Source organism: Galleria mellonella, unplaced genomic scaffold (assembly GCF_026898425.1).
Source record: "Galleria mellonella isolate WM207_F2 unplaced genomic scaffold, CSIRO_AGI_GalMel_v1 utg165, whole genome shotgun sequence".
NCBI lineage: Eukaryota > Metazoa > Arthropoda > Insecta > Lepidoptera > Pyralidae > Galleria > Galleria mellonella.
The window spans coordinates 1491657-1518662 of NW_026442009.1; the positions used below are offsets into that span (position 1 = coordinate 1491657).

At 30.5% G+C, this 27006-nt stretch overlaps 1 protein-coding gene and 1 long non-coding RNA gene across 13 annotated transcripts in view; one reads left to right on the plus strand and one right to left on the minus strand.

Annotated features, from left to right (window-relative positions):
• LOC113519076 (protein lap4-like) overlaps window positions 1-27006 on the plus strand; it is a 95895-nt gene that overhangs the window by 22675 nt on the left and 46214 nt on the right. For 11 of the 12 annotated variants that reach the window (XM_052892701.1, XM_052892707.1, XM_052892704.1 and 8 more), the window contains exons 3-11: window positions 3236-3404; window positions 13425-13545; window positions 13628-13920; window positions 14012-14257; window positions 15218-15387; window positions 17835-17924; window positions 18947-19056; window positions 25031-25207; window positions 25621-25743. In XM_052892701.1, the coding sequence (XP_052748661.1) occupies window positions 3236-3404; window positions 13425-13545; window positions 13628-13920; window positions 14012-14257; window positions 15218-15387; window positions 17835-17924; window positions 18947-19056; window positions 25031-25207; window positions 25621-25743 (1499 nt within the window). The remainder of the gene's footprint in view (window positions 1-3235; window positions 3405-13424; window positions 13546-13627; window positions 13921-14011; window positions 14258-15217; window positions 15388-17834; window positions 17925-18946; window positions 19057-25030; window positions 25208-25620; window positions 25744-27006) is intronic. The other variant, XM_052892702.1, reaches the window with a different exon arrangement.
• LOC128200183 (uncharacterized) lies at window positions 23453-24547 on the minus strand. Its single transcript, XR_008252580.1, has 2 exons — window positions 24192-24547; window positions 23453-23598 (listed from the first exon to the last, which is right to left on the minus strand). It is a non-coding gene; the product is annotated as an uncharacterized LOC128200183 (long non-coding RNA).

The window sequence follows — 27006 nt, forward strand, 5'->3', positions numbered from 1 at the left end:
AAACAAAAACAAACAAACCTGTTGCTATCTCCTGCCATTGATATACATGCATTTTTAATGTTGTAAAAATTTGTAAATTAAAATAAAACAATTTGTTACATCTAACCAAAATGTTTACGCGCGTTGAAGTTTAAGCTATAAATGTCCCAGTTGCACTGTTTTTACCAGATCGGGGTTAATTCTACTTAACTATTGTTGTATTTATTTGGCCCACGTCCAAGCCCTCGGACCTACAGCTTGACAAATAATTGATGACGACCTATCCAGTGGAATGCCCGCTCGCACACCGGAAACCAGGGCGCACTACCGTTAACGTCATGAAATTAGAAAACCAGTTTGGTTCCGACTAGTTACGATAGCCGTATAAATTCACTATTATTCAGAGACAATGTCTTTATGATCGCGTTATTAATTAGAGTGTTTTTTAAAGCCGGCTATTTCCTGTCGTTGACAACTTGAACTGTAGTCGGCTTTAATATTAATTGTATGTATAGCTGTTTATAAAATTTTAAATAATATTCGATATTAAATGAACAACAGGAAACTTTAAGGTAAATAAAGTACTATCTCACTCTGTCTTAGATATTAGAGATATATTTTCGAATTATATGGAAATATGTATGTCTGGTAGTTTGGGTTTGAAATGAGGTGATGTTTCACATTATTTGAAAGGATGTACTTTATAATATTTTCCTTCAAGGTTATTTTAATTTACCATGCATGCTGATCTCTTAAAAATTTTTTATACAGCGAAGGTAGCAAACAAGCATATATCTTGTCTGATATAGTAAACGGTCACTGTAGCCTATGGACGCCGGTAACACTAAGAGTGCGCTTTGCCGACCCGAAATTTAAATCACTGCAATCAAAATCAAGCTGGCTAGAGAAACATAAAGGTGTTTTTTTTTTCATTGATGAATATTTATAATCTGTTTCAATAAAACTTTATGAAAATGTAACAAACAATAACTGTTCCAATCTCAAAATGATCTGCTTTTGTGCAATAGGTTCAAGTCGAAAATTTATCAGTTGATTGAATGTATCGATTTGTTACTAATCTCGTTTTTGTTACTAATTCAGTTTTTGTTTCTGTGATTGTTTCAACAAAAGTTGTTTGCTTACCTTTTCATTAAGTGAAACGGTCTATAATATGCTTTATGCGATAACTGTATACTTTATGCAGGACATCAAACACATAACTGAGTGACGCACGTATTGTCTAATACATTTATTATTTTTATCTTTCACATAACGGTTTCAATTGAAGCCAATAAATGTAATCTTTTCGCTTTGTTTTCAATGCGCACAATAGGTTCCTAGGTACACTGCCTGTGCTATTTTACAAGCGTAATGGTTTAATTATATAGGGTTAAACGGAATATCCCCTGGGTTAGTTAACTGTTTATTATTTTAATTAAATGCCTCATCTCAACACTAGACAGTAATTTTCATCTTGAATTGACGGGCAAGGTTTCTTTACTTATTCACAAGTCTTGAGGTAATATTAGTATATTACTAGGTAGTATTATTAATAGCAGACTGCAGTTTTACCACATAACTACAGTACAACATACTGAAAACAGCTAGTTCATGTTGTGTTCATTACTGTAAATTAAATCTGGTTAGTTCGGCCTTGCTCTCGTACATGGCTTACAATGTTTTGTTTAACGTCTAGAAATATAGAACAATTGTAAATTATTTTAAGGACTGCAATGTTTACATGTTCATGTGCCAATTATTCACGGATTGACCTTTGTCAGCTTTTGCATATTGGGTTTGGTAATATTCGACTACTTAATTGCAGCTTGTCTGAAATTTACTTTACCTTACCTGGCTTGTGTGTCATTACCAACAACATTTCGTGAAACCAAATATGGATTTTCATTATTTCACATAACAAAACAAAAGAAGGTTATTATAACAATAAATTATTAATTCGATTTTCAAAAACTTTTAATTTCAATTGTAACGATTATCTACTTACTCTTTGAAAATTTTAAGTACTAAATAAAGATCTAAGTTACTAAACCTTCAGAGGTAGACATTAAGATTTAATAGTATGCCATATAGGAAAATCTCATTATCATTTCTATATAGAAATCTAGGTTAGCCTGATAATAGGATTCATGTTAAATCCTTTACCGTCATTAATGTTTGGATGCAAATATATCACGTGCAGTTCTATTATCGTCAGTACAGTCATTAAATTCAAGGTCTAATAAATGAGATCCATAGACACCAAGGTTGTGGATTTATTAATTTTTATCTATCAGGAACTTCAGAGATCCAATTTCTGTATTTACTTTTAGGATATATACCTTTGGGATTCAGAATAACATCAAAGTTTTTGTTTGGTTTTTCTATTTATTTATTAGTATGTCTTGCTATAGTAACGAAGCTTCCAAATAAGAAATTATATTTTCTATACAACAAGCATGAAAAAAATAAATATTTTCGATACTTCAACTATAGAAAATTGTGTAAGTATTATACATCACCTATTTGTAAAGGTTTAGTTAGTATATTACTTTTAAAAGCATATTCCTTTGTACCAACACAATGCCATCTGTAGTTACTGACGACGTATATATATATATATATATATATATATATATATATATATATATATATATATATATATATATATATATATATATATATATATATATATATACATATGAACAACAAATTGTAGTTGTAAATTAAAGGTACCGATATGTAGAGCCTAGCGGCAATTATATTTCTTGTTTTAATAGTAAAAAGAAAATATTGCTATTTGCACGTAAGAGTACAATTATTGCGTTTTTCAAACCTGTCGGTCGTACGTTTTCCTGTTTTGTATGTATTTACCGTTTGTATCAAAATATACGCGTCGTACCTACCTGTAAAAAATGTAAACGTCAATAAAGTGAACTAAATGTGTTTATGGTGCTTAAAGTTGATTCAACCGAAAAGTAACATTTTCCATTTTACGTGACAAACCGGAGTTGTTACAAAAAATATATATAAGTTTGTAAATAATAATGCACGTATCTTCCATTGGCGTTATAAACACAATAGATGTGTTTTTTTTTCAGTTTTGTTTAAAGAAAAAAAATTGTTTTCTTTGAATGAAATTGCTGTTACGTCAATTAAATGGATAATCCCAAGTCATTAATTATTTTGTTCAACTTTTTACTTTTTACTTTTTTTAGGTAATTAGTAGAGTATAAAACATTCTTGTTTTTGTTCGCAGACATTCCAGACATCCCGGAGGACATCAAGAAGCTCCGCGCGTTGCAGATCGCGGACTTTAGCAGCAACCCCATACCGCGGCTGCCTGCCGGCTTCAGCCAGCTACGAGCGCTCACAGTACTCGGCCTCAATGACATGTCGCTTACAAGTCTGCCCAACGATTTTGGAAGGTAAATGTAGTTATATGTTTATAGAAAACTATCGATTCGCCCTGGCTTCGCGCGAGTGTAAGACATAGACGGCAGTCTTAACGGGATAAAAAATTATCCTATCTCCCGAGTTTGAGCAAATAAATTAAATTCATTTACAAAATTTCATTAAAATTTATTGTGATTTTTTGAAAATTATTCTGTAACATATTTTATCAACTTAGTCCTCAGAAATTGTAACGCATGAGTAAATTTGCTCAGCAACTTGGAATGACGATCCTTTGGACGGAATGTGATAACATTGCTTACAGACATGAACAAAGCCAAGTATATGACACATTGCACTGTGACTGTGACGCCTATAGTACCGCTCATGCGTTGCCATTTTTATGAACTAAGTTGTTATATCTCCGCTCTGTACCCCTGTAATTACATTGTCATACCAAGAGTAGGATACAATAGATGTGCCAAACTTGTTACTACAGTCCGATTAGTGTTATTATTCTAAAGGACTCTTTATTACTATTTGCAGAATTTCAGTATATAAATCATATTTAAGCATGATTTATTGACGAATGAAAAATGATTTATTTTATTAAAAATTAACACTGCTGGGCTTCCGTAGATAACTATTATACCTGCTATTTGTGGAGTTTAAGTTATTCAGAATACTTGAGCTATCTCTTTTCCCAGGCGTCCCTTCAAATACCATATTTGAACAAACATTTTCATTGCTATAATATAATCAAATACTTCAAAAGCCAATAAATAAATCAAAGGATGCTTTTGATTTATTTATTGCCTTTGATTTATTTTATCGATGGTCAATTAACTCTGTGTAAAGTTGCCGATAATAATTTTTTAATTCGAATGATTGATCATAAAGCTCAATTCGACTGATGTGTTAACTTGTACAATGTCAGTTAGCATTATATTTTTATTTTGGGTATCTCTAAAGTGAGAGTACAAAATACGTAGTACATAGTACTGTACTGCTCATAATCACAATAGTGTTAGGATCGCTGAAATTCAAGTACATATAAGTATACCGACAAAAAGTAATTTTGGTGGTGAATTTGTTTCATGGGAATAGAACTATTTTTGTTATCTACGTACGTGTAATAAATGAATTTAATGTTAAATAATAAAAAAACCAAAAATAATTTTCAATGGGTATGTCACCACAATTATTACAAAAATACATTATTTAATGCCCCCGTATAAGTAGCATCATCTATAGTAAAAACTAGCGATCCGCTCCAGTAGTATATTTCAGGTTTTATCTTTTGTAAAAATATTGTGTAAGTCCGTGTTTCTACACGGGCGAAAGCGAAAGTTCAACTGGAAAGTTCGGTCAGTTCAGTAAGAACGGTCCTTCTATAGAAAACGTATACCTACCTACTCCTTCCATAAGTCTTGTAATCGGCGTTCTTATTGTTGCGAATGAATAAGCTATTCCCTTCTCTCTTCATTCACTCTTTCAATCGAGTTTCACTTTTGAATTCCATGTAAGCGTCTAGCTGATTTCTAATTTCAATAGTATTAATGTTAATATATTATATACAAACGCTGTTGTTATGACTATTGACGTGAAATCCAATCCTTTAAGTTCAAGTTGTCTACCATCGTCATAGTTCAGTGATTTGATCACGTATTATTATTATATGACACATTGTTTAACATTACAAACAATATGTGATTTATTTTTAAGCATTCATGTAGGTATTCTCTTTGATATATTGATTAGTTGATTTTCTGTAACGAATGATAATGATATGGTAACTCCGCCTGTGCTCTTAGGATGCGCTGGTGCCCCACCAGTGGGTGATGATAAATGAGGATGAAAACATGTCAATTAGTCCATCGTGATGAGTTCAACAAGAATTAAACGCGATGGTTTTCAGGGGAAACCGTGTGGAGGTCGACTCGATAACGAATAACAATGGGGGCCATTGAGTCCATTATTACCAATCTCCACCTCTTAGTTAATTCAAATTATTTTGTTTAATTCCGTTACCATTACTATGCGTAATACGTAATAATTACTATGCGTATACCATTACAACTGCTATTTGCACTGACATTTTTTATTCTATTTGTTATATTGCAAATCAATACTATGTGCATGTGTTTTAAAATCTTTGATACGATAGCTATTACTGTATTGTAAATAGTTTACTGAACTAGGTGTTATCTTGCGGAGGTACACATGACTAGTTATTTAATTACAATTATTTTGTTTAATTTCGCTAATATTAATGTGTGTGACTGCCAACACTCGAAGATTGACCCCCACCATTAATTACTATCAGAAGTTCCACTACTAGCCAAACAATCATCGACTGCCATTTTGTTCATGCACGTTTTGCGACACGTGTTTCGCCTCTAAACGAGGCATCTTCGGGCAAATTATTAGATCGCTGCTCGGAGTCTAGTATTAACCGTTCGACACCCAAATTAGACTTCTAATCCAATAATCAGTATCGTATCTTAATCAGATATTTTTAGTGAATTTTGTGTTTTGTTTGACATTTAAAATTATAGTTGATAACATCTAGATTTCTAATCATTTATTAAAGAGCTTGCTGTCACATAAATAAGTTTGTTTTTAATTAACATTCAAATGGAATCTATTGTAGCGGGCAGTTATTTTTTTACGTTCGTTTGTGTTGGTAAGAGTAACCGAGACAACTTAACAATACAATTATATCATTAAAGTTTGCAGTAAAATTTTGTAATTGTTAAATTTTGATCAAAGCTCGAGATGACTGACGTTTGTATGATCCATCAAGAACAATATCTGAATAATATTGTAAACTTGGTAATTACCTGACTTCGGTTTAAATAATGTATAATACTTTTTTAGTTAGTTAAAATTGAAGTGAAATATCATGAAAGTCAATGAATAGTTTATTTTATGGTCTTTAAAAATAAATATATTAAATATGTTTTTTTTGTGTTATGTACGAGCATATCACAATATTTTTGTTAATTTTAAACTGATTTTGGTGATTATTTTTACAGTTTAAATATTTAGTCGCCGTTTTTTTTACAGAACAAAAACTAAAATTATATACAAAAACTTTTTATAACTTAATTTCCTTGATAGCAATTTGAGTATTTGCACGTGGATCAACAACACAATCGTGTTTCATTTTCACCTGTACTTTATACCATTTTGATATTTAAATTCCGATTTTTTCTTCTGGTCTCTGATCTCTGTTTGTCTAACAATAGAAATAAACTACAAGAATTGTTATTACTATTGAAATAAACCTTAAGCAATATTATTTCTTTTTTTTTTATACATTTAGCTTATTATATTATAGCTTATATAAAGGTACTAAGATAATATTGTTTATTTCGTAGCGTATGCTGATAGAAATAAAAGGAGAAAAACGTCAGTATTCCTTATTTATATTAGTATTCATTATTTATAATTTATTATGTTGTCGGTTTTTAACTAAATTAAAGACAAATTCAATTATGATCAAACCGACTGGAAGGAACAATAATAATGCATTAAATAGTCATAAATATATAAATCTAGTGATGACCTAAATTGACACATTTTAATAGGCAATAAGCTCATGCTGATATATAAAATATTGGATGTGGACAAATTAGGTCAATGGTGTTGTAAAACTAATATAGAGTCACTAACAGTTTTCCTCTGGGACTGAACTGGATAGGTGCTATCGCCGTTGTCTGCCGTGGTATTGTGGTATGTGTTATAAATCTCGTCTAAACAGGAAACAGCGGTAGGAATGCGTTTCACAATGCGATTTAACAGAGGATAAATGCATAATATTATTTACAGGTCTGTTATTTAATAAAAAAAAGGACATTAAAAAATTATATTGACTAGTATTCTAACTATTCTTATTTTAGAACAAATAAAACCAACCGATGAATATCGAGATGTTTCTAAGAAGTTTTAGAATTAAATATTTGAAATTAGAACTTGTAAGTAAATTGTTTCACATCAAGTAGGATTTTGCTTTGTAAAGAATAAATATATAACATATTTGATAATCACAAAATTAATATAGAGGACCAACATGGAAATAAACCCTATCGATTATCAAAAGAATTATCAGTTTAGAATTGGTGGCGTAATTAATCAATTAAAAAGTTATTATTTCTTAAATATTCTTAAATGTATATCTACTTACTCCCTTAATCATAAGAATTCAAACTTCCCGTAAACCTATTTTAGTTATTGAATTGTTTTGTCCCTTTCTTTTGTACTAAATTCCCAATTGCAAAGAGACAAAACATTGTAACGGTTTATACGTTTTTTTTTTATAAATAATACCTTCAGCATCGGTGTCTATGTAGTTATACTATTAGTAAACATTTACTATATGCATATATAAACTTAGTGGGAATATTTAAAATATGTGTGTATACGTATTCATGGAATAAATAAAATTTCCTTTGTGAACAAATTAAGAGTAAATTCCGGGAAGTTTTGAGTAAAGAAACAGCAAAACGTCATTGCGGTCGTATGATTTAAATAAAACACATTGGCACTGTATGCAAATTACCAAGTCACGCCCATTGCCTCTTAAACCTGTTTAGTTTTTGTTTTTATTCAAGATAAGTATTTTTACTTGTTCTATAATTGACTGTTTATATTAAATCGCTACGTTTATATAGGTTATAATGCATGCAACACTTCTTATTGCTGTGATTGTTTTGGTTGGGAATAGTGATGTAATTTATAACAGTAAGCTTGATAAATTTGTTTTTTTTTTATTATTATTGCGTCTACAAACATTAAATAGACCGAATTTAAGCAGTTTACGCGCTAAGCAATCATCTTGAGTGATTCATCATGATGGCTTGTAGGTATACAAAACCCAACGCTAAGTACTTTGACATCTGTTCAGGAATGCGGCCTCGAGGCTCTGTACGTAAGGCGTACTAACTCGGTGTTATCAGTAAACAATATTGTTATGTTCGGTACCTACTACGACGTTACCTTTATGAGTTGCTCAAGTGATGTTCTTAATTATTAATTACTTACTTGGTTATAATTTTGTTGCGAATATTTAGCTTCCTTCCAGCTTCCGTGTACGAGTAGATAGTGAAAGATACGAATATGTTAGTATTTTAAATCAGGTTTAATAGGCAAATTTTTTAAGTAAATTTTTTAAGGTTACAGTATTGTAATATTCGCAGGTAATTCCTGCTAAGTCTATTTTTTTTTAAATTGCTTATATTACTTGCTGATAATGTAGCTTTTTATAGGTGTAAAAATCTTCGAAATCGGTTGAATAGTTTTTGAATAAATCACAAACAGATAAACGTAAGGAAAATCAATCTTTTCTTTCTTTAAAATTAAGTATAGATATAGGCGATAAAAATATACGTTGAATACAGTCATTACATTATTTCAAAATTATTTTATATACCATAAATTTTCGAAAATCCTTCCTTATCTCTCATCATTTGTATTCAAAATATCTATTACGTAAATTTGGTTTAAATACGAGTAGCTTTAGTAGTTAAGACCCGGACAGGACTTAGTTATCTCTTTATAATATTAGCATATATTAATGAAATAGCTGGTGTTGTTCAAGTGGGCATTGGGTTAGGAGTTTAGAAAATCTTGTAATTTTTCAGAGTAGAAAGTATTCTAGATTTTTATCCGTTGATATTTTAGTCATTGAATGACATGAATACTGATACATGATAGTCATTTATTTTTAAGTAACTTTAGAAAGAAGGTTTTTAATCTGTCCCATTTATATGATTAATATTTTTACAATCAATAGGGATTATATCCGTGTTGGTTTCATATTTTATGATGATTAGGGAGAATATTTTTCTAGTAAAAATGTTTCTTGTTGTTATTTCCAATTTCAATTATGGCAAAACCAGTTATTTTTGTTTAAAAATTAAACAACTATACTGAGTAAGATAAAATTTCTGTTATGGAACCAATCTGAAAGTAAAAGATTTTTTTACTTTCAGATTGAGTTATGAGGTAACAAACATGAAAAAATACAACCGAATTGAGAACCTTTTTTGAAGTCGGATAAAAATTTGTAACAGTAGCGAGCTTAACGCCATATTGCATTAAGCTTATTGCGAATCCAAATCTACCTATAGACACACAATTTCGCGTTCTAATTTTAAATATTTTTAATATCTCGTCGTTTGTTGGTGCATGTGTGTGTGTATTCAATATTAAAGAAGTTTTTTTGGATTTATTTATTTAACTCTTTATTGCATTAACTACATAAAAATATAAAATTACAATTACACAGTATGAGAGAGAGAGAGAGAGAGTACAGATTAAATTATAATTGTAAAGTACAAATGTCCTTGTTGCTACATATTATTCTTATCGAGAATACCCATATTTTAATAAGGGTATCCTATCGTCTCTCGAACTAGACGGGCAACCCCAAAGATAAAAACGTGAGTGAACCCGATATGAATAATTGTAATCGAGCATGACTCACGATAGTTATTATTCAACAGTATTATTTTTGTTATAAATTAATTATAGTTTACTTATCTATTTTACTAGATCGCTATTTGAACGTGCGGTTATGTTCGTTTGATAATAATATTTCAATGTAGTATGTTTAGGTATGTAATATTAATGTAGTGTATTATAAATTTTGAATAAAGGAAATACGATTCGTTAGAGGGTTCTAAACCAATTATAATATTTTTTTTCACTTGTTTTGATAAAACTTCTATGGGACAACCATATTAATTTTGTCACGATACAAAATTGGAGCAAAATTTTAAAATTTCACGCATTAGAATAAAGAATCCGGAATATTTTTGTTTTTAGCGCTCAGTTCGTCGTTGGATATTGTATGATTAAAATACCATCAGTATTTTATATAAGTGGACATATAAGATTACGGCAAATGGAATAAACTTGAAAAGTATATTATTATATAAGTAAATATTATTTCAGAGATCTAAGAACTTTTGCCGCAAATACATTATGAAAAATGTTTTTGGTATTTAACATAACACATAACGCTTTTGTCTGATACATACGCCGGTAACTAAATTTCTGTTATGCATTTCATAGCATCATAAATTTTATCAACGCTATCACTGATATTGTCACACAATTGAAATGCTTCATGTTTTTTAACAAAGAATGTTTTAGATATTTTTTATTGTTGTTAAAAGCGTGATATATCTTTGTGTGCGACGAAATAGTTGAAAATAATAATATTGTTGGTATATATCTTGGTTATCTGGTAGATTTTGCTTATTATTAAGACCGTTTTTTAAATACGTGAATATATAATTTATAAATCAATACATATATTAAAATCGTAATCTGTACATGGAAGATGTATAAGAAAAACTATTACAGGGGAACTAATGAATGCAAGAGAATCCAAAATAATGATATTTAGATTTTTTTTCTGTTTGTTTACGTTACATTTCATCATATCAGCCTTTAACTGTCCACTGCTGAACATAAGCCTCCACCTTGGGGGGTTTTGCCAGAAGTTGCCGTGCTTGGCACGCGGATTGGCAACCACAGTTAGGCTTTAGAGATGTTTTCAGAGGGGCGCCCATCCCTCGGTCTCTCTTAGTCGGCTCTTACAACGCCCACGGCATAGGAAGGGGTAGCCTATTCTATGCCGGGACCACACGGCCACGTTTGTGGCCTAATCCTTGTGGCCACTAATCTCAAAAACGGCTTAATCGATTTGAACGGGGTTTTACTAATGCGTTGCGATTTACTCCACTTAAAATGTTGTGTTTGTTTTATTTTAATCGGTCCATAAATAAAAAAGAAGAAATCTCATATAAAATGCTATGTTATAGTTGAATTGGCTGAAATTTTATGAAGATATTAGGTACATAATTATCATTTAAATCTATAATACAATATAAGACCGGATTCATGAAGAGTTCAATGGGAATGATATACGGAAACTACATAGAAGCGAGCAACGCCGCGGGAAACAACTAGTTATTTATTATAGTCCTTATTCACTATTCCACTTTATTACACCAAATACAAAGTCTGGTGCAATAAACTCTAAATAAATAAATAAACATCTTAATTAAATATTGGAATATAACATGATAGTGTGGATTTATTAACATAACTCATTAGTACAATTTCTTTATACTGCCGTTTGATAAGAATTTGTTTACAAGTGGATTCTTAGTTGCAAACGTTATTTTATTATTCTATTTATATAATGATGTTTTCTCATGTTTCTACTTTGCATTATTATGAAAATAACAGTGTGCAGAGTGCTAATTCGTACCGCATTCCTAACAGGATAATTTTGTGTTGGTTGAACTTGTGACTCGAAACGTTTAAAATAAATTAGGACCGGTTTTTAAGTACTACTTGCAGCTTGAATTCCTAGGTTGTGGTTAGCTCATAGCTTCGGCTATATGAGTGGGCGCGAAACCGATATATTTTTTATAATAATGCTGTTATGCATCATTTTATTTATGAACTTAATGATTTTACAAATACACTGTGATCTGCAAAAAAGTGCTGTTTCAATCTTGACAAAATACACTGATAAACGTATTATGTATTTTGTAGACGTATTAGATTGTACTTATTTTTATTTAATATAGGTATTTTGGGCTATATGGCCCCGGCATAAAATGAGCCACCCCTTCCTTTCCCGTGGGTGTCTTAAGAGGCGAATTTAATGGTCATGAGATGGGCAACAGCGTCCCTTTTAAAACATCACCAAAACCTAATTGCAGTTGTCAACACGTCTGCCAAGCGTGGCAAATACTAGCGAAACTCCCCTTATGGGGAAGGCCTATGTTCAACAGTGATCAGTTAACGACTGATATAATAATGAAAAATAGGGATTTTGGAGGGAACGCTATTCGTCAAGAGTCAAGGACCTTCGTATGCATTAGCTAACTTAAAAAAATTACATCCGAGAGCGTCATCCTCTATTGATTCTTTATATGAAAAGGACATCCATGATGGATTTTTGGAAATTTCTACGCCAAAGATAACAAAATTCGCATGATCGAAGTAGATGGAAACGGTTTAAAATAAAACATTTTATATTTTGTTTGCAGTAAGATAATTTTAACAGTCTAGTAAAATACTTACTGAAACTAATTAGATTTTGTTGTAGAATAAACGTGAATTGTCGTGATTTGATCTGGTTATTTTTCTAAAAGTATAATTGATTCCCAAATTTATTTGATTATTAATATAACGTTTAATTATCCTATTAAAATTTAGTTTTATAGATAAAAGTATTATTTCTTGCTCTATCCATTAGTTCTCGTGTTTATCTTGATGAAAGTTTATTTTGGACGCTATACCTTTGTAAATACGCATAGGAGTTAATTTTCAACTATTATGCAAATTAATTAGAGAATTGTAAATATTGGGCTTCGTTTTTATTATTTCATTATCATTTTAACCAGTCATTGACCACTCTGAATATATCCTTACACTTATTACTACAAAGATCGGTTACCGTTTACCAACATCTATTGACTCGAATCCCTATAACACAATTGAGGTTATTCTAGTGTGAGGTCCCCTTGTAGATATCAACGCAATATTTACCTATATGAATAACTAGAGAACATACAATATTTTAATTTCTACATAATCTGGCTTATCTAACGGAAAGATATTGAAATAAAAACTATTAAAAAAACTCAACAGAATACAGTTTATAGAATTTCTCGAAAAGAAGAATAATTACGATAATTAAGACCTTATGCCTATTTATTCAATTTGATGTGATAATACTACAAACTGTGCATCTAAGTACCAAAGATTACTTAGAGACGACTTTGTGACAATAATTTCATTGTGTTTCCACATCGTTGGGTTGTTTCATCAAATTATTATGTCATACTTGTTGAAGGTTACGGTAGTTTTTTATTGTCTCTGAGAAATTTTTGTAACTCACTTTGAGTTTCCTTACTTTTTTAAAATCTATCCTTATTTATAAATCATGTTAAGCGAGTTATCGATATCCAGTAACATAAAATTAGAATAAATTGATTGTAATGTTTGTTTTATTTACTTTTCAGTTTGATATCACTCGAGTCGTTGGAGCTTAGAGAAAATTTGTTGAAATCACTTCCAGAATCATTAAAGAATCTAACTAAGTTGGAGAGGTTAGATTTGGGGGACAATGAAATTGAAGAACTGGTTAGTTTATTTTCAATATTTTTCTATTTTGTGTTATTTACATATCGTTTATGTCGCTTACGATGTCTTTTTATTTTTGCAGCCTGGGTTCGTTGGAGAATTACCTGCACTACAGGAATTATGGTTGGATCACAACAAATTGCAGTACTTACCACCAGAAATTGGTAACTTAAAAGCACTTACGTGTTTGGACGTCAGCGAAAACAAACTAGAAAAACTTCCTGAAGAAATCGGGGGGCTTTGCTCCTTGACTGACTTGCACCTCTCGCAAAACATGTTAGAAACGATACCAGACGGTACCGGCGATTTATCCAAGTTAGCTATACTAAAGTTGGACCAAAATAGATTACATACGTTAAACGAAAATGTAGGAAGGTTAGTACACCATACTGTTTAATATATATTTCAGTTTGTTAGTTTATCGTGCGTTATTTATAGATGTAATGATTCTGTATTGCTTTTCCAGGTGTACAAATCTTCAAGAGCTTATACTAACGGAGAATTTTCTAATGGAGCTGCCTAAATCGATAGGGAATCTCAATGAGTTGACAGTACTGAATGTAGATAGGAATTCCTTGGGTGAAATACCAATAGAGATTGGGAATATGATGTTGTTGGGCGTACTAAGTTTAAGAGACAACAAATTGACAAGACTGCCGAATGAATTGGGAAATTGTAAATCACTGCATGTTTTGGATGTCAGCGGTAATAGGTAAGTACTCAAATGTAATTAAGTAAATTACTCGTATTAGTCACTGCAACATTATCGAAACTGGTTTAGGAATTTTAAAATGTCTTATTATTATCTACAGTACTTCAATATAATGACATGTATAACAGAGATGTCACAATAATGTATGAGTCAGACTTCCTAGGAAAGAAAATCATAAATTTATAGATGTCATAGAATGATTATACAATAAGATTAATTATTAACAATTATACGATTTAAATGTGTATGCTAGTTTGTAATTATAACTATTCGCTTACTATTATTTGCCTAATCTCATGGCGGCAGTGCGTACTTCGGGAAATTGATTTTGGCATTAGTAGTAGCAAAATAAACTACCGGTTGTCATTCGTGAAAACTAAATAAGATTCAGTGCCTTTATTTTATTACTTCAGCTCTTTAAATTCTATACAATTTACAAATATCTACAACTCAGTATAACGAAAAGCAGCTTTTAAAGTATTTGTATAAATGTGTCTATCGTAATTGTCGTGTTCCTTTGTGTTGTATCATATAATGGAAATAAAGTATAGACATTTATTCATTAACTTGAAATAGTTATGCATATAGTGTATTAGTAATAAATTTTAGTATATTAGTATGTCGCAAATTAAATTAAGAGGGCCCTGTATTAAATAACTAAAATATTAAAATTCAAATTGTGTCCCTTAGATAGCGAAAGTTATAAAAAAATGTTGTAGTCATTATTTTTTTTAAAGAAATATTTTTATTCAACTAAACTTAGATTTAAGCATTTTTTTATAATATTTTTTTTCATTATTGCCTATTCGGAACGCAATTTTAGCCAAGAAGAAAGGGCTCAGCTGTTGCTTTAAAAAAAATTTACTATACAAATAATGAATTTGTGTGAATAGAAACTACTAAGCAGTATCAGACCATAAAATAGTAAATATATAACAATTTATATTGTTAAAATTCCAGGTTACAATATTTACCATACACTCTAGTAAACTTGGAATTAAAGGCTGTTTGGTTATCGGAGAACCAGGCACAACCTCTCCTGACCTTCCAAACAGACAGAGACGAAACGACGGGCGAGAATGTTCTCACCTGCTTTTTGTTACCTCAACTTAGTTACACGCAACAACCAGGTATGTGTGTATATCAATTAATTAATTACGCTTTTGGTGTTTTGTTAGCCCTAATATACACTGATGAGCGTTTTACAAACAACTGATTGGACTTTGAACAGGGCAATTTTTTTTTTATATTGTTCCATTTCTATTGTGTTACTTAATCTTATTTAGAAAATGTATCTACAAAAATATACTTCATACATGGAATTGTATGAAAAGTTGTTACTAATTTAATAGTTGATGGATCTTTCGTGTAACAGTTTACACGAGATATTGAATTATATTGAATTCCTAATAGTATTTTGGATTTTAAAAATTGTAATGTGCAGATGGTCCTGCTTAAAAGCAGATTTGTATTGCCTTTAGGTTTACATAAATTTTTTGTTGCATCTACGTATATTGTTGCATTAGCAAAAAACAAGATTTCATGCACCATTGCCTTTTTCAAAGTAATTTTAGTTTATATTTTTATATTTACTTTTCATAAACTTTATTTATTTTTTACTTTTACATTTTTGGTGACTGGTTATTTATAAATACAGTTTTTTGTTAAAATTTCACGGGTTCTCAAAACTTCTTGAACAGCTGAAATGCATAAATTAAGTAAAGATTAGTTGTTTTATTACTATTTATTTTATATATTATATATATTCTATCGATAAATAACTATCAATCGTAAACCATAAAAAATCATAAAACTATCAAATGTATAAAATAAATATGTTATAGGAATATACCAATTCAATCAATTACCAGTAATATATTTTAGTTCAAGTTTTGAAGTTGCTCTCTCTTTTAGAAGCGACTTTGTAAAGGACGTTGGCAACTGACCTATTTTTTTGTGTAAGTTTCACAATAGTATCGTCGGTTCCGAACTAAGTTTGATAATTCTTTTTGCAATTAAAATTACTAATAAAAGTCAGATTTTTATCTCTTGATTTATTATTTTGCTAAAATGTACGTATAATTGCTAGTACGTTCAATTTTATATCAAACTAACTGTCCATGCCCATTCTAATTACTAGGTGTATGTCAAATTTCGGACTATTGATAAATCCGTTAGAGCGTCAACGGGTAAACAAACACATTTGTATTAACATTAATAATATTAATTAGAAAATAAGAGTATTATCTGAATAAAATTACTGTAGATACAAAAATCCAAAATGGTTTGACTACGTGATCCTGAAATATGATCTGTTTATTTAACGGTTTGTACTAATTGTACTTAGGAGTTCGTGAAAACTGAAGCAATATTCGAAATTCAATATTAAATTTTTGTTGATCTTTCGCGCAAAATTGCTTTGAAATCTCATATTTTGTGAAAATAATATACATACTTATAGGTGAATATTTAATATTACTCAGGTAAAGAAATTTTTGAAGGTTAAAGTGAGTACCTACTGTGGCACTGTTATATATTTTGTTTAAGATTGTAAAAAAATAAAATACTCGTATCAAAATTCATTAGCATTCTCCGTTTCGATGTAGAAAATTGAAAATTGGAACGGTATTTGATAGGTATTGAGATGATATTACATATAATTTTAGTTTGTAATCGTCATGTCGTACAACCAGATAAGATGTAGTACATACCAGAGTATTTAATTTGATTAGATATACAATGAATTTAATATTACAAGAAGAAACAAATGTCTTCGAAGTATATATATATATATATATATATCCCAGTTATTTTATATTATTACTTAATTTTATAGTTAGAAACATTTTGATTTTCACTAATCTCTTTGCTTTCTCTTGCATCATGTGCACTTCTTATCTTTGAATGCAGAATAAAAAATATAAGCTGTTCATATTACGAGATATCTAGATGATAAATTTTGGTAGTTCCAAATATCAATGTCGTCCTCACTAATCGAAGTAAATTGATTAAAAGTTTTTTAATGTATGGTAGAAAATAAAGAAAGAAAAAATAGAAAATAAAATCTCAATATATTGAAGTTTAGATTTTAAGTCATATTGAAATTATTTCATCTCATGAGCAGGTTTTAATATATTTTAAAGTGACGACATTGGTTTTGGAAAGAAGTATCCATTTTTATCACAATCTATCCTGTATGCTGGATGTTTATTGTGACGTCAGCATATGATGTGAAATTGTGAACATTGTCCTTGCATATGCTTTTTGTGCTTTTTTAATTCTGCATATATAGCAGTGACAATTTGATCATCATATTTTCTATAATGTAAATATGAAAACATAAATTAACAATAAAGCAGGTTCTCATCCGAAACGTCGCCATATTGATATGTGTAAATAATAAAGTGCCTACAAAAGCATTGTCTTTTCTTGTTCAAGTTGGAAATTGTCAATTGGCAGCTCAATTAATTTGCTCTGTTCTAAAATTGAGAATTGTTACTGATATATTGTTACCTTTTCTGTTTTTGCTGTGTATATATACTAAATGCCAATTTTGGCACTTGTCACATAATGATAGAGCTGGAACACACGTCAGAAGTCGGCAGTGGACACTGGTACAGGGATCACAGATTTAATTCACAATCGCAGGAGCTATATAGAGTCAAAGGTAAGGGTCACAATGTTATTCCATACAGGTGCAGTCAAAATTATTATTACCCTTTTAAGGTAGCGTTCTACCAGCGAAACTAATTTTTTTTGCCCAGCAACACATTTTTGATGTTTTTCCTTCTTTATTATGGTAGAATTCTCCCTTAAAAGGATGATAATACTTTTGATTTTATCCTGTATTATCATAGCTATATTGTAGATTATTCATTTGCAAATACCTTTTTTTTCAACTTTTGCACTTTTATATTTCTATTTGATACTCATATGTATTTTATTTGCAAATTTGTATATACTTGCCCAAGTATATTTTGGTGCAAATATAATAATAGTTAATATTATTTTTTTAACTTCCGAAGATGTTATCGGAATGCATTCGATGACATCGTCGGAGGTTGATTAATATGGTAAGGGGGTAACAAAAGGTAGGTTTTATTAAATTTTCATTTTCATCAGCAGCAAATATTGTGTTCCATTTTGTGAGTTTGATAATACATGTGCTTTGTTTTGAGTGTATGTCTGTCTATGTTATTCGTATTACTATTAGTGGAAGGAATTACATTGACATGATTTAGTAATATTAATAATTTTATTCCATAAAATTTAAGTTCCTATTGGTTTCATATATTTATGTTTCGTTATGCAAAAAAACATAGAACTCTGATTGAGGTGAAGAAAAATAATGGAAATTATTTTATTACCACATCCTGGGTATTTCATACAAATACGCCATGTTACATAGACGTTACTGTTACATAAATGACGATGGTTTTATTTGTATGTGAGAGAATTAGGGAATGTATGTATGCTATTATTGTTTTACCACTTTGAAAACATATTTTAATGTTTTTTTTTTTAAATTTATTACATAATGTTAATCTCAGACCTTATGGTCTACTAGTAGGTATATAATACTTGCTTTAAACGTCTTATATGTATATCTACATAATACATACAACCTAATGATGTATGCCGTCATTATTTATTAGTATTACAATTTTTAATGTTTACTATAATTTATAGATACGAGCGCATCACGTGAACGCGATCTTGATGACATGGATTGGCAAGAAAAAGAAGAGTCCCGTACACACTCGGTCAAGTTCACAGAAGAGTACACAGAAGCGAAAGAGGTGAGCCTATGCTGTTGTATATTTACAAGATTTAGAACACGGTATCCGCACAACACACAATCATCGAATTTTAGAGCTACAAGACAAGCTTTTAAAACACTGCGTTATGTACCGTATCGCTTCCGTAGTATGAGTCTCAGGTTTAGAGAAGAGTCCAGGAAACTTGGCAATTGGTTCAGGAGACATTTATTTGAAAGATCATATCGTGTATTGACATCTGTTATTGTTGTCTTAGATTAATTGTAAAGTACGGTAGGTGTATAAGGAGAGTAATATATGATTTTGTGCATGTTTTTTTTTTATTGTTATAATTTGTATTTACTATGTATATTATAATCAGTATTACTTTTTATTTTCTAGTTTTTAATAATAAATATAATATAAATAATAAATATGTGGTAATTGTGTAAATTCATACTTTTGTACTGGCATATACACTAGTATATAGTATTTTTATAACGAGTATATTAATGTTAATGTATACAACATGTAAAATATTTGCTTTCGTTTTATTTTGATGGTTTGAACAAAATAATTTTTAATATCTGGTGGCTTGACTTTCGACTTTACAAGGAAGTTTATGTTAAAAAATTCTTATCAAGACGCTATTAAAAAAGTCTAGTTTTACACATTTAACAAAACCTGTTCAATGTGTATACAAAATTGTATATTTATAATATTATGGTTCTGTTATGCTAATTAAGAATAGAGTTTATTCCTCCTACTCTGCATCATGTTTATGCAAAATGTATTAAAATGGTTTTGTCTTAGTAAAACGTCATCACCTATAAACACTGTTTTCTTTTTAACATGTATTATTAGGTACTATTTCTCCCAAGACCTTTTTAACATACCTACATTAAAGTATTAATGACTTTTAAAATACTTAACAGTTCATTATTCCTGATAAAAAAATCGAACAAATCGATTTAGATGTATTAAATTTTTAGAGAATTGTATGAAATAACATTTTACGGAGTAAGAACATTATTTGCATTTATTTTGGCAATAATTGGTAAAATGACTAGAACTATCCCAGGAATAATAATAAAAAAAAACAATATATTTTATTTTTGCAAAAATTATATAATTTTTAGATTATTAGTATATAATTTTTCGGAACAATATTCATACAGTAACTACACATTTCTTGCGGTCTTTGTATGTGCACTTTAATTTCAACACTCAAATATTACTATTTTAATAAAAATCTGTTTGAAATATCGTTAAAATAACAAAAACTGTTTATATATACTCTGGCCAGTAAAATAGAAACACAGATAGCTCTATATAGTTGTTCATATAATAATTAATTTATTAAAACGGCCTGTTGTAGTAACTTACAACATAACATTTTAAGTCATCCTGTTGATCGTTTAATAATTTTATTAGGGCTTAGTTGGCGCGTTATAGATGTGCAATATATAAATGGTTAAGTGTTGAACCTTTATCGTTGTTTTTTAGAATACCGTCTTTTGACTGTGACTTGGTTTGTTTGAAATTGTCACATGGTATAAAAATATAACTAATTGGGGTCATTCTTTATTTGTGTACTAAAGTGTTCTCTAAGCCGTTTAAGTACCATTAAGTATACTAATTTAAATAATAATTAATTAAATTATAATTACTGTAATGTTAATACATATCCTACATTGTCATACCCTTGACATTGTAAGGTTTTTATTATTTTATCAAAAAGAAATTGAGGGTAAATTTATCAAAATTATCATACATACGTTAGTTTGCGGCTAACTGAAAGCAGGCAGTTCGGATGGATTGTATTTTGTTTTGCTTATTTTTCATTCAAACCAAGTTTCATTAAAATGTCTTATATTTGCAGAAGCTATAAATGGATCTCATTCTATAGGAACTTCTATAAAAATCTTACTTACCATATCTTACTTCTGGGAATAAATTCCTTATCTAACGATTATTAAATGTTGTACGTACCTATTTATATTTATTGTACATTAGCTTAACATTCAGTTATGATTATGCACTATTTTGTGTAATAATTATGACGAGACAGTATGTGTAAAAAACAGTCAGCTTTCTATCACACTGATAAATGTGAAATTAAGTAATTTATAATTAAGTAAATAAATACTAAGGTTTATATTTATTTATGAATGTTAATTACTGTACCAGGTTTGGATGATCAAACGAATTTAAACGAAATTTGGTTCATTAATGGATTACCATTTATCCTAATCTATGTGGTAAAACTGTTGTAATAGTTTAATATATAAATGTAATAATTAAGATTTAGTACAGAGATATATTCTTGTATGGAAACAAGAATGTATACGAGGTCTGTCCGGAAAGAGATATATTCTGGAATGTATAAGCGCAGGACCCCTTCCTTATGTCCCTAACAATGCTTCAGTTCTGGTCTGACCGCCGTGCGGTGCGAACTGGCTTGTATATGAAGTTACCTCTTAACGAAATGTCGGCATGGAGCCCGCTTCCGTTGAAGAAGCGCGTCAGTTTCTCTCGAAACTCGGCAAGAATCTGAAATTTTTGCCGATCTCAGAACTATGGGGATGATGCTGTGAAGGAACCAACCGTCCACAAAAAAAGATTCAGAGAGGGCCGAGAGTTCAAGATGACCCACGTTCAGGACGATTCACATTCCGACGAAAACGTGGAAAGTCGAACTTGTGTTATGGGGACCGTCGTTTAACGGTCAGACAGTCGTGTGGCACGAGTTCGTCCAGAATTGGCGCGAATTCTTCACCACGACAATGCCCCTGCCCACACCTCTCTTGTTGTCCGTGAGTTTTTATAAAAATTCCATTACGGTGACCGAACACCCCCCTATTCGCCGGATTTGGCCCCGTGTGACTTCTTCTTGTTCCCAAAAACCAAATTGGTACTTCGGGGGCGGCATTTGGGGGACATAAATGAGATAAAAAAAGCTACGACGGGGCAGCTGAGAAACCTACAACCAGAGGACTTTCAAGGAGCCTTCTCACAGTGGAAACGGCGTTGGCACAAGTGCATTATGTCACAGGGGGATACTTTGAAGGGGATAAAATTGATTTACCTGAATAATTGTAAAGTAAAATTTTTAAAAAACTTTTATACGTACTTTCCGGACAAACCTCGTATAAGTACATGCTAAGTCTAAATCATAATCTAAGTAACTAAATCTAAAAAAAGAAAGGAGTTATATGATTTTATGTCAGTGTATATTTTTGTGTAGGAAATAAAAACCATATTCGATTATACATGCATATCTGTCACGCCTGTCTCCCATTAGGGTAGGCAGAAACAATGGAACGCCAAATGCTTCGATGCAAATTAAATTATACTCCAATTTTATTTATTATTTGTCATATATACATTAATATAGCATTTTTATATGTTTATCGTATACATTTTTTTTATGTTACATAGACGAGATCTTCATTGAATGAAAATTATATTCATTAAAAAATTACTGTCTTGTACAGTGTAGCTATATTTGTTTCATTTTACTTAGGTTAGGCTAAAAGTGTAGACTTTCAATATTAGGGGCATGAGGATAAGAATTTTATTTTTATTAGATTAGGGATCCGTAAAAATTTGTAACAAACATTATGTATTGGTGATCTCGGTTTCGATTCTCGGCAATATAAACTTAAAAATCTTAAAATAAATATTTAATAACTTAATTTTTTTTAAATATTTCTAAATTTAATAATATATATACGAGTGGTATGAGTAATGAACGTGTAAATGTTTATTTGAAATCCATGTAATTTGAGTACCCTGTATGGTAAATAGGCTCTGCTCTGTAGATAACTGTTTGCCAACAATACTGTCAAGTTTTAGATTGGTTTCCCAGATTCGTTGTTTTTAAGAATTGTATTATTAATCTGAATTCACAAATTTCATCATAGGTATCCAAATAGAAGTCGATTCAGACATACGATTCAAAGCAATAAGGGTAGAGCCATGAAAATGTCACTACTGAGTGTCAAGCAATGATACAGCTGTTTCGAATGAAATTCCTTGGTAAAAGTTACCTGAATACTTTTATTTGACCTTAATAAAATAAGAAGAGCACAAAAAATACATTAAATAAAATCAATTGAAAATAATGTTCATTATATACAAAATAAGAATAAATTATTTTATTACCATAATTAAAATTAGCGTTTTAAAATGTTTAAGCACTAAATTATATATTACTGTTATCACAGTTACCACCCGAGGTATACATAGATAGATGCGTCATTGGATTGTACTCGTAAACGACACAATGACCTACTTTATAGTATATATTTTAAAATATTGGACAAAATGCGGTCAAAGCGGCTATTACTTTTCCTTACATTGCATATATATTCATCTCAATGGAATTTTATATTTTTACTTAAATTAAGAAAGTGGTCCAAAAGAAAGTAGCAACACAAATGACTAAATTTATTTATGATGTCTTTAAACAATTTAATATATACTTAAATATCAATAATTGTTTATTAATATTCATGACCGTTGCGAAGATACACTCGGAAGCAAAAATGTGACTTGCAAAAGCTGGCGAGGTGCATGTTCCTGGAAAAAAAATGTTTGGTTTTAAGGTACCATCGATTCAGGAAGAGAGTGAAGAGACTACACCTTCTGAGTCTGCCTTCACACCACAATCGTTGCTAGGGTTGCGGCGGCCAATAAACGTGGTCCGCAAGCTAGTCACCGCGCAAAGGAGGAGTTCGCTGCAACGACTATCCTCCTCTATAACTAACCTCGCGGAGGTACGCGGCAAAGCGTCTCAACGTGTGCAATCACAAGCGTGGAACTATCCACTAATTTGCTACAATGAAGTGTTAATTAATTTTAACCTTGTACTTAAAAAAAACTATTTTACAACACAGTAGTACTGTTACAAACATACTAACAAGTTGGGCGATTGCATAACCAAAGTTTACTAGAGTTTCGATCATAAATTTTTGAATTATATTTATTTAAATATTCCAAAAAACTTTTAGAAACAAAAATAAACAATATTTCAAACAGTTGTGAATGCACACGAAGAGAGCCGTAATGCGCTGTCCGCCACTAAACCTCTTGCTCTCATCTATAGAATAATAGTAACTAGATATTAATTTTTGTTTTCGCTAAACGTAGATCTAATGCAGTTATTGTTTTACTTTCGTGAAGCGTCGCATATTTGTTTCCTTTTTGACGATATTATTTAGTACACACATTTTTGTAATTATGACACTAGGGAATTCTAACACTTATACCATGATCCAAGTATTCCTTTGCATTATATAACTTTAGTAAAATTTTCACTTAATGTGGAATGAACGAAAATATTAACATTATCAAGTTCACAACACCAGTTTCGTTGGAGTATTTTTGTACCGCACTGTTTGAACTGCACTTAAAGTAGATTAGTGTATCAGTACAGACGTCGTAGTATCAAGGAGGTGACGCTGCGTGTAACATCATATCCTGTGATTCATTTGCCTTGCTTCATAGAGTTATGTATGCGGTTAATAGGTTAAATGATAATTACGATTTAGGACGATTGACACCGTAAGCATCGTATGGTCTTTCGTGTCTAGTTAGTAAACGTCATTGGCTTACCATACATACGGGTACACAATGTTTACAGATATTTCTGAACTTATAGGCCACTTTTTTCATTGAATTGTCTATGGTAATTTAAAAATTTCTGAACAGATTATACACTGAAAATTTTTTTATTGAGTCGCTTACATAATTACATGCTATTTTATTAGAACATTAAAATATATGGTTTATTAAAGCGCTTTTACGCATATTTTAATATTGTTTTATGCACTAAGCATGCGCATGTTTACTTTTATTATTTTTGATAATTTAAAAGACAATCTTTAAGCGTCCATAGTTTTAGTTAAACCGCCATTAAAGGAATTTCTCATAATAATTTTATATTAATAAAAAAAAATATTTTATAACGAATCAAATTAGCACTTGAATTTACATTTATCGAATATTTCAGACTCCATTTGTGCGTCAGAATACGCCGCATCCAAAGGAATTGAAGGCGAAAGCACACAAGATACTTGGCCGTTCGCCAGAGTCCCACGTGCAAACTACCCACGATCACCCCACTGCGAATGGTTTACCTACGTCACCTCCAGAGCCCACGCCCGTGGCCACGGCACAAGCTTACGAGGTATATTTTTTATACTATTAGAAATCATAAAGAACTACCTACCTACTAAATGGAAGATAGAAAGTTACTTATAGACATGAACTGTGCATTCGATACATTGCGTTCTTTATTTAAGAGGTATCAAAGAGTATATTTGCATACATCTCTTAGAAATAATGGAAACAATGAAAAAGGAAATTGTTTTATTGAATAAATATTCTGTTTTTAAGTAAAGTTACATATGAAACTTATGAGTTTTGTTAATATTTCTGTCGGTGACACAAGCCAAATAGTTACTTTTTTTATTAGCTTTAAAGAAAATAAAAAATTATGGCTTGAATGTCTTCTCTTATCTTCCCTTTCCCTTCTAACCGAAGCATAATTCTGTTAGACTGTCCAAAGTTTATTAATGTATATTTTTTCTTTGTAAACAGGCAGTTCACAATAAGCAAGTTGATTCCGATGTAAGAAATGAAGATAACGAGTACCCAGGAACTCTTGAAAGGGATTCATCCGAAGGCGAAAATGATGATAACGACGATTCAGACGAACTAGAGGTATTTTTTTTCCATATTACAAGAACTAGCATTTTTCTTAACAATTTAACCATTTCCAATATTATTGGGAGTCTTTCGATTAACTCTACTAAATATGGTAGTTTTCTTAGTAGTGTTAATAACAATAATGGTCAAAGAATTATATAGTTTAATATTAATTTAAATGCGGGATAATATTTGTAATACTTGCTTTTATTAATGATATTTTTTGTTCTATATTATTTATTCGCTTAATAATTTATAACTAAATAAGTGCATTGTTTTGGGGATCTTATAATACTCATAAATAAAAAAAATAATTGAATTACCAAAAAAGTATAAATAATTACCAAAAAAGTATACTGTTATATTGACTATGTAAATCGCTGTTTTCTTTTTTAACTTGTAAGAGAAAAAGCGATTTTGCAGTTAAATAGAAAATTACTGGTATTATTTGTAAGTTTGCACCTCGGGTAATGGAAATCATATTGATATTTTGTGTCATTGTTGGTCCTCTAGAATCTAATCTATATATTTGTGCATACATTTACGTTGCCGCAAGCAGGAGAATAAATGGAATATTTGATATCCTTTCGATTGTTATCGTGTTGCAAGTACATTCATTTACTCCTTCTCTGCAGTGTTAGTTATAATAAAACAAATACTAAGGTATTATTATTAAACAAATACTGAGGCAGTATGGTGCAAACTTACTGAATTGTATATATGTACGAGTAACAAAATTACATAAGGCCCGCTGTGTTCTGCCACGTCTCTGGCTCAAACCGCTCTGGCTTTTGTAGTTAACTTGCTTACTCTAACCCTAAATTATGTTGGCTAGTCACTATTCGAATCCGTATGGTATCTATTCGAATCAAAATTTTCAAATTATGCTCGTACAATCCAACTCCAATCGAGTGTTGAAGAGAAAAAGTTTTCCGTATTCATCCAAACCATTTGGATTATTGCAATAATCCCGTTATTACAAAAATCTAATTTTGTTCAAGATGACCGGAAGCTTGCAACACAAATTGTACTGATCGATTGTTGATTGTAACATCTTTATTAGTGATATCATATCGTATTTTTTGGCTATTCAACAATATTCTCAGCTGCTTCTAAATCTACTAATCAAATTTGGTTTTCTCAAAGTCGAATTATGTTGATCAGTAACATATGTATTAATTCGAGTAACAAGTATTGATTAATGAGTTACATGGAATTTAGAATTGTAAAATGTGGGCAATCTACTTGAATATCCTGTAGGGTTCGGCTCGTAGCTTG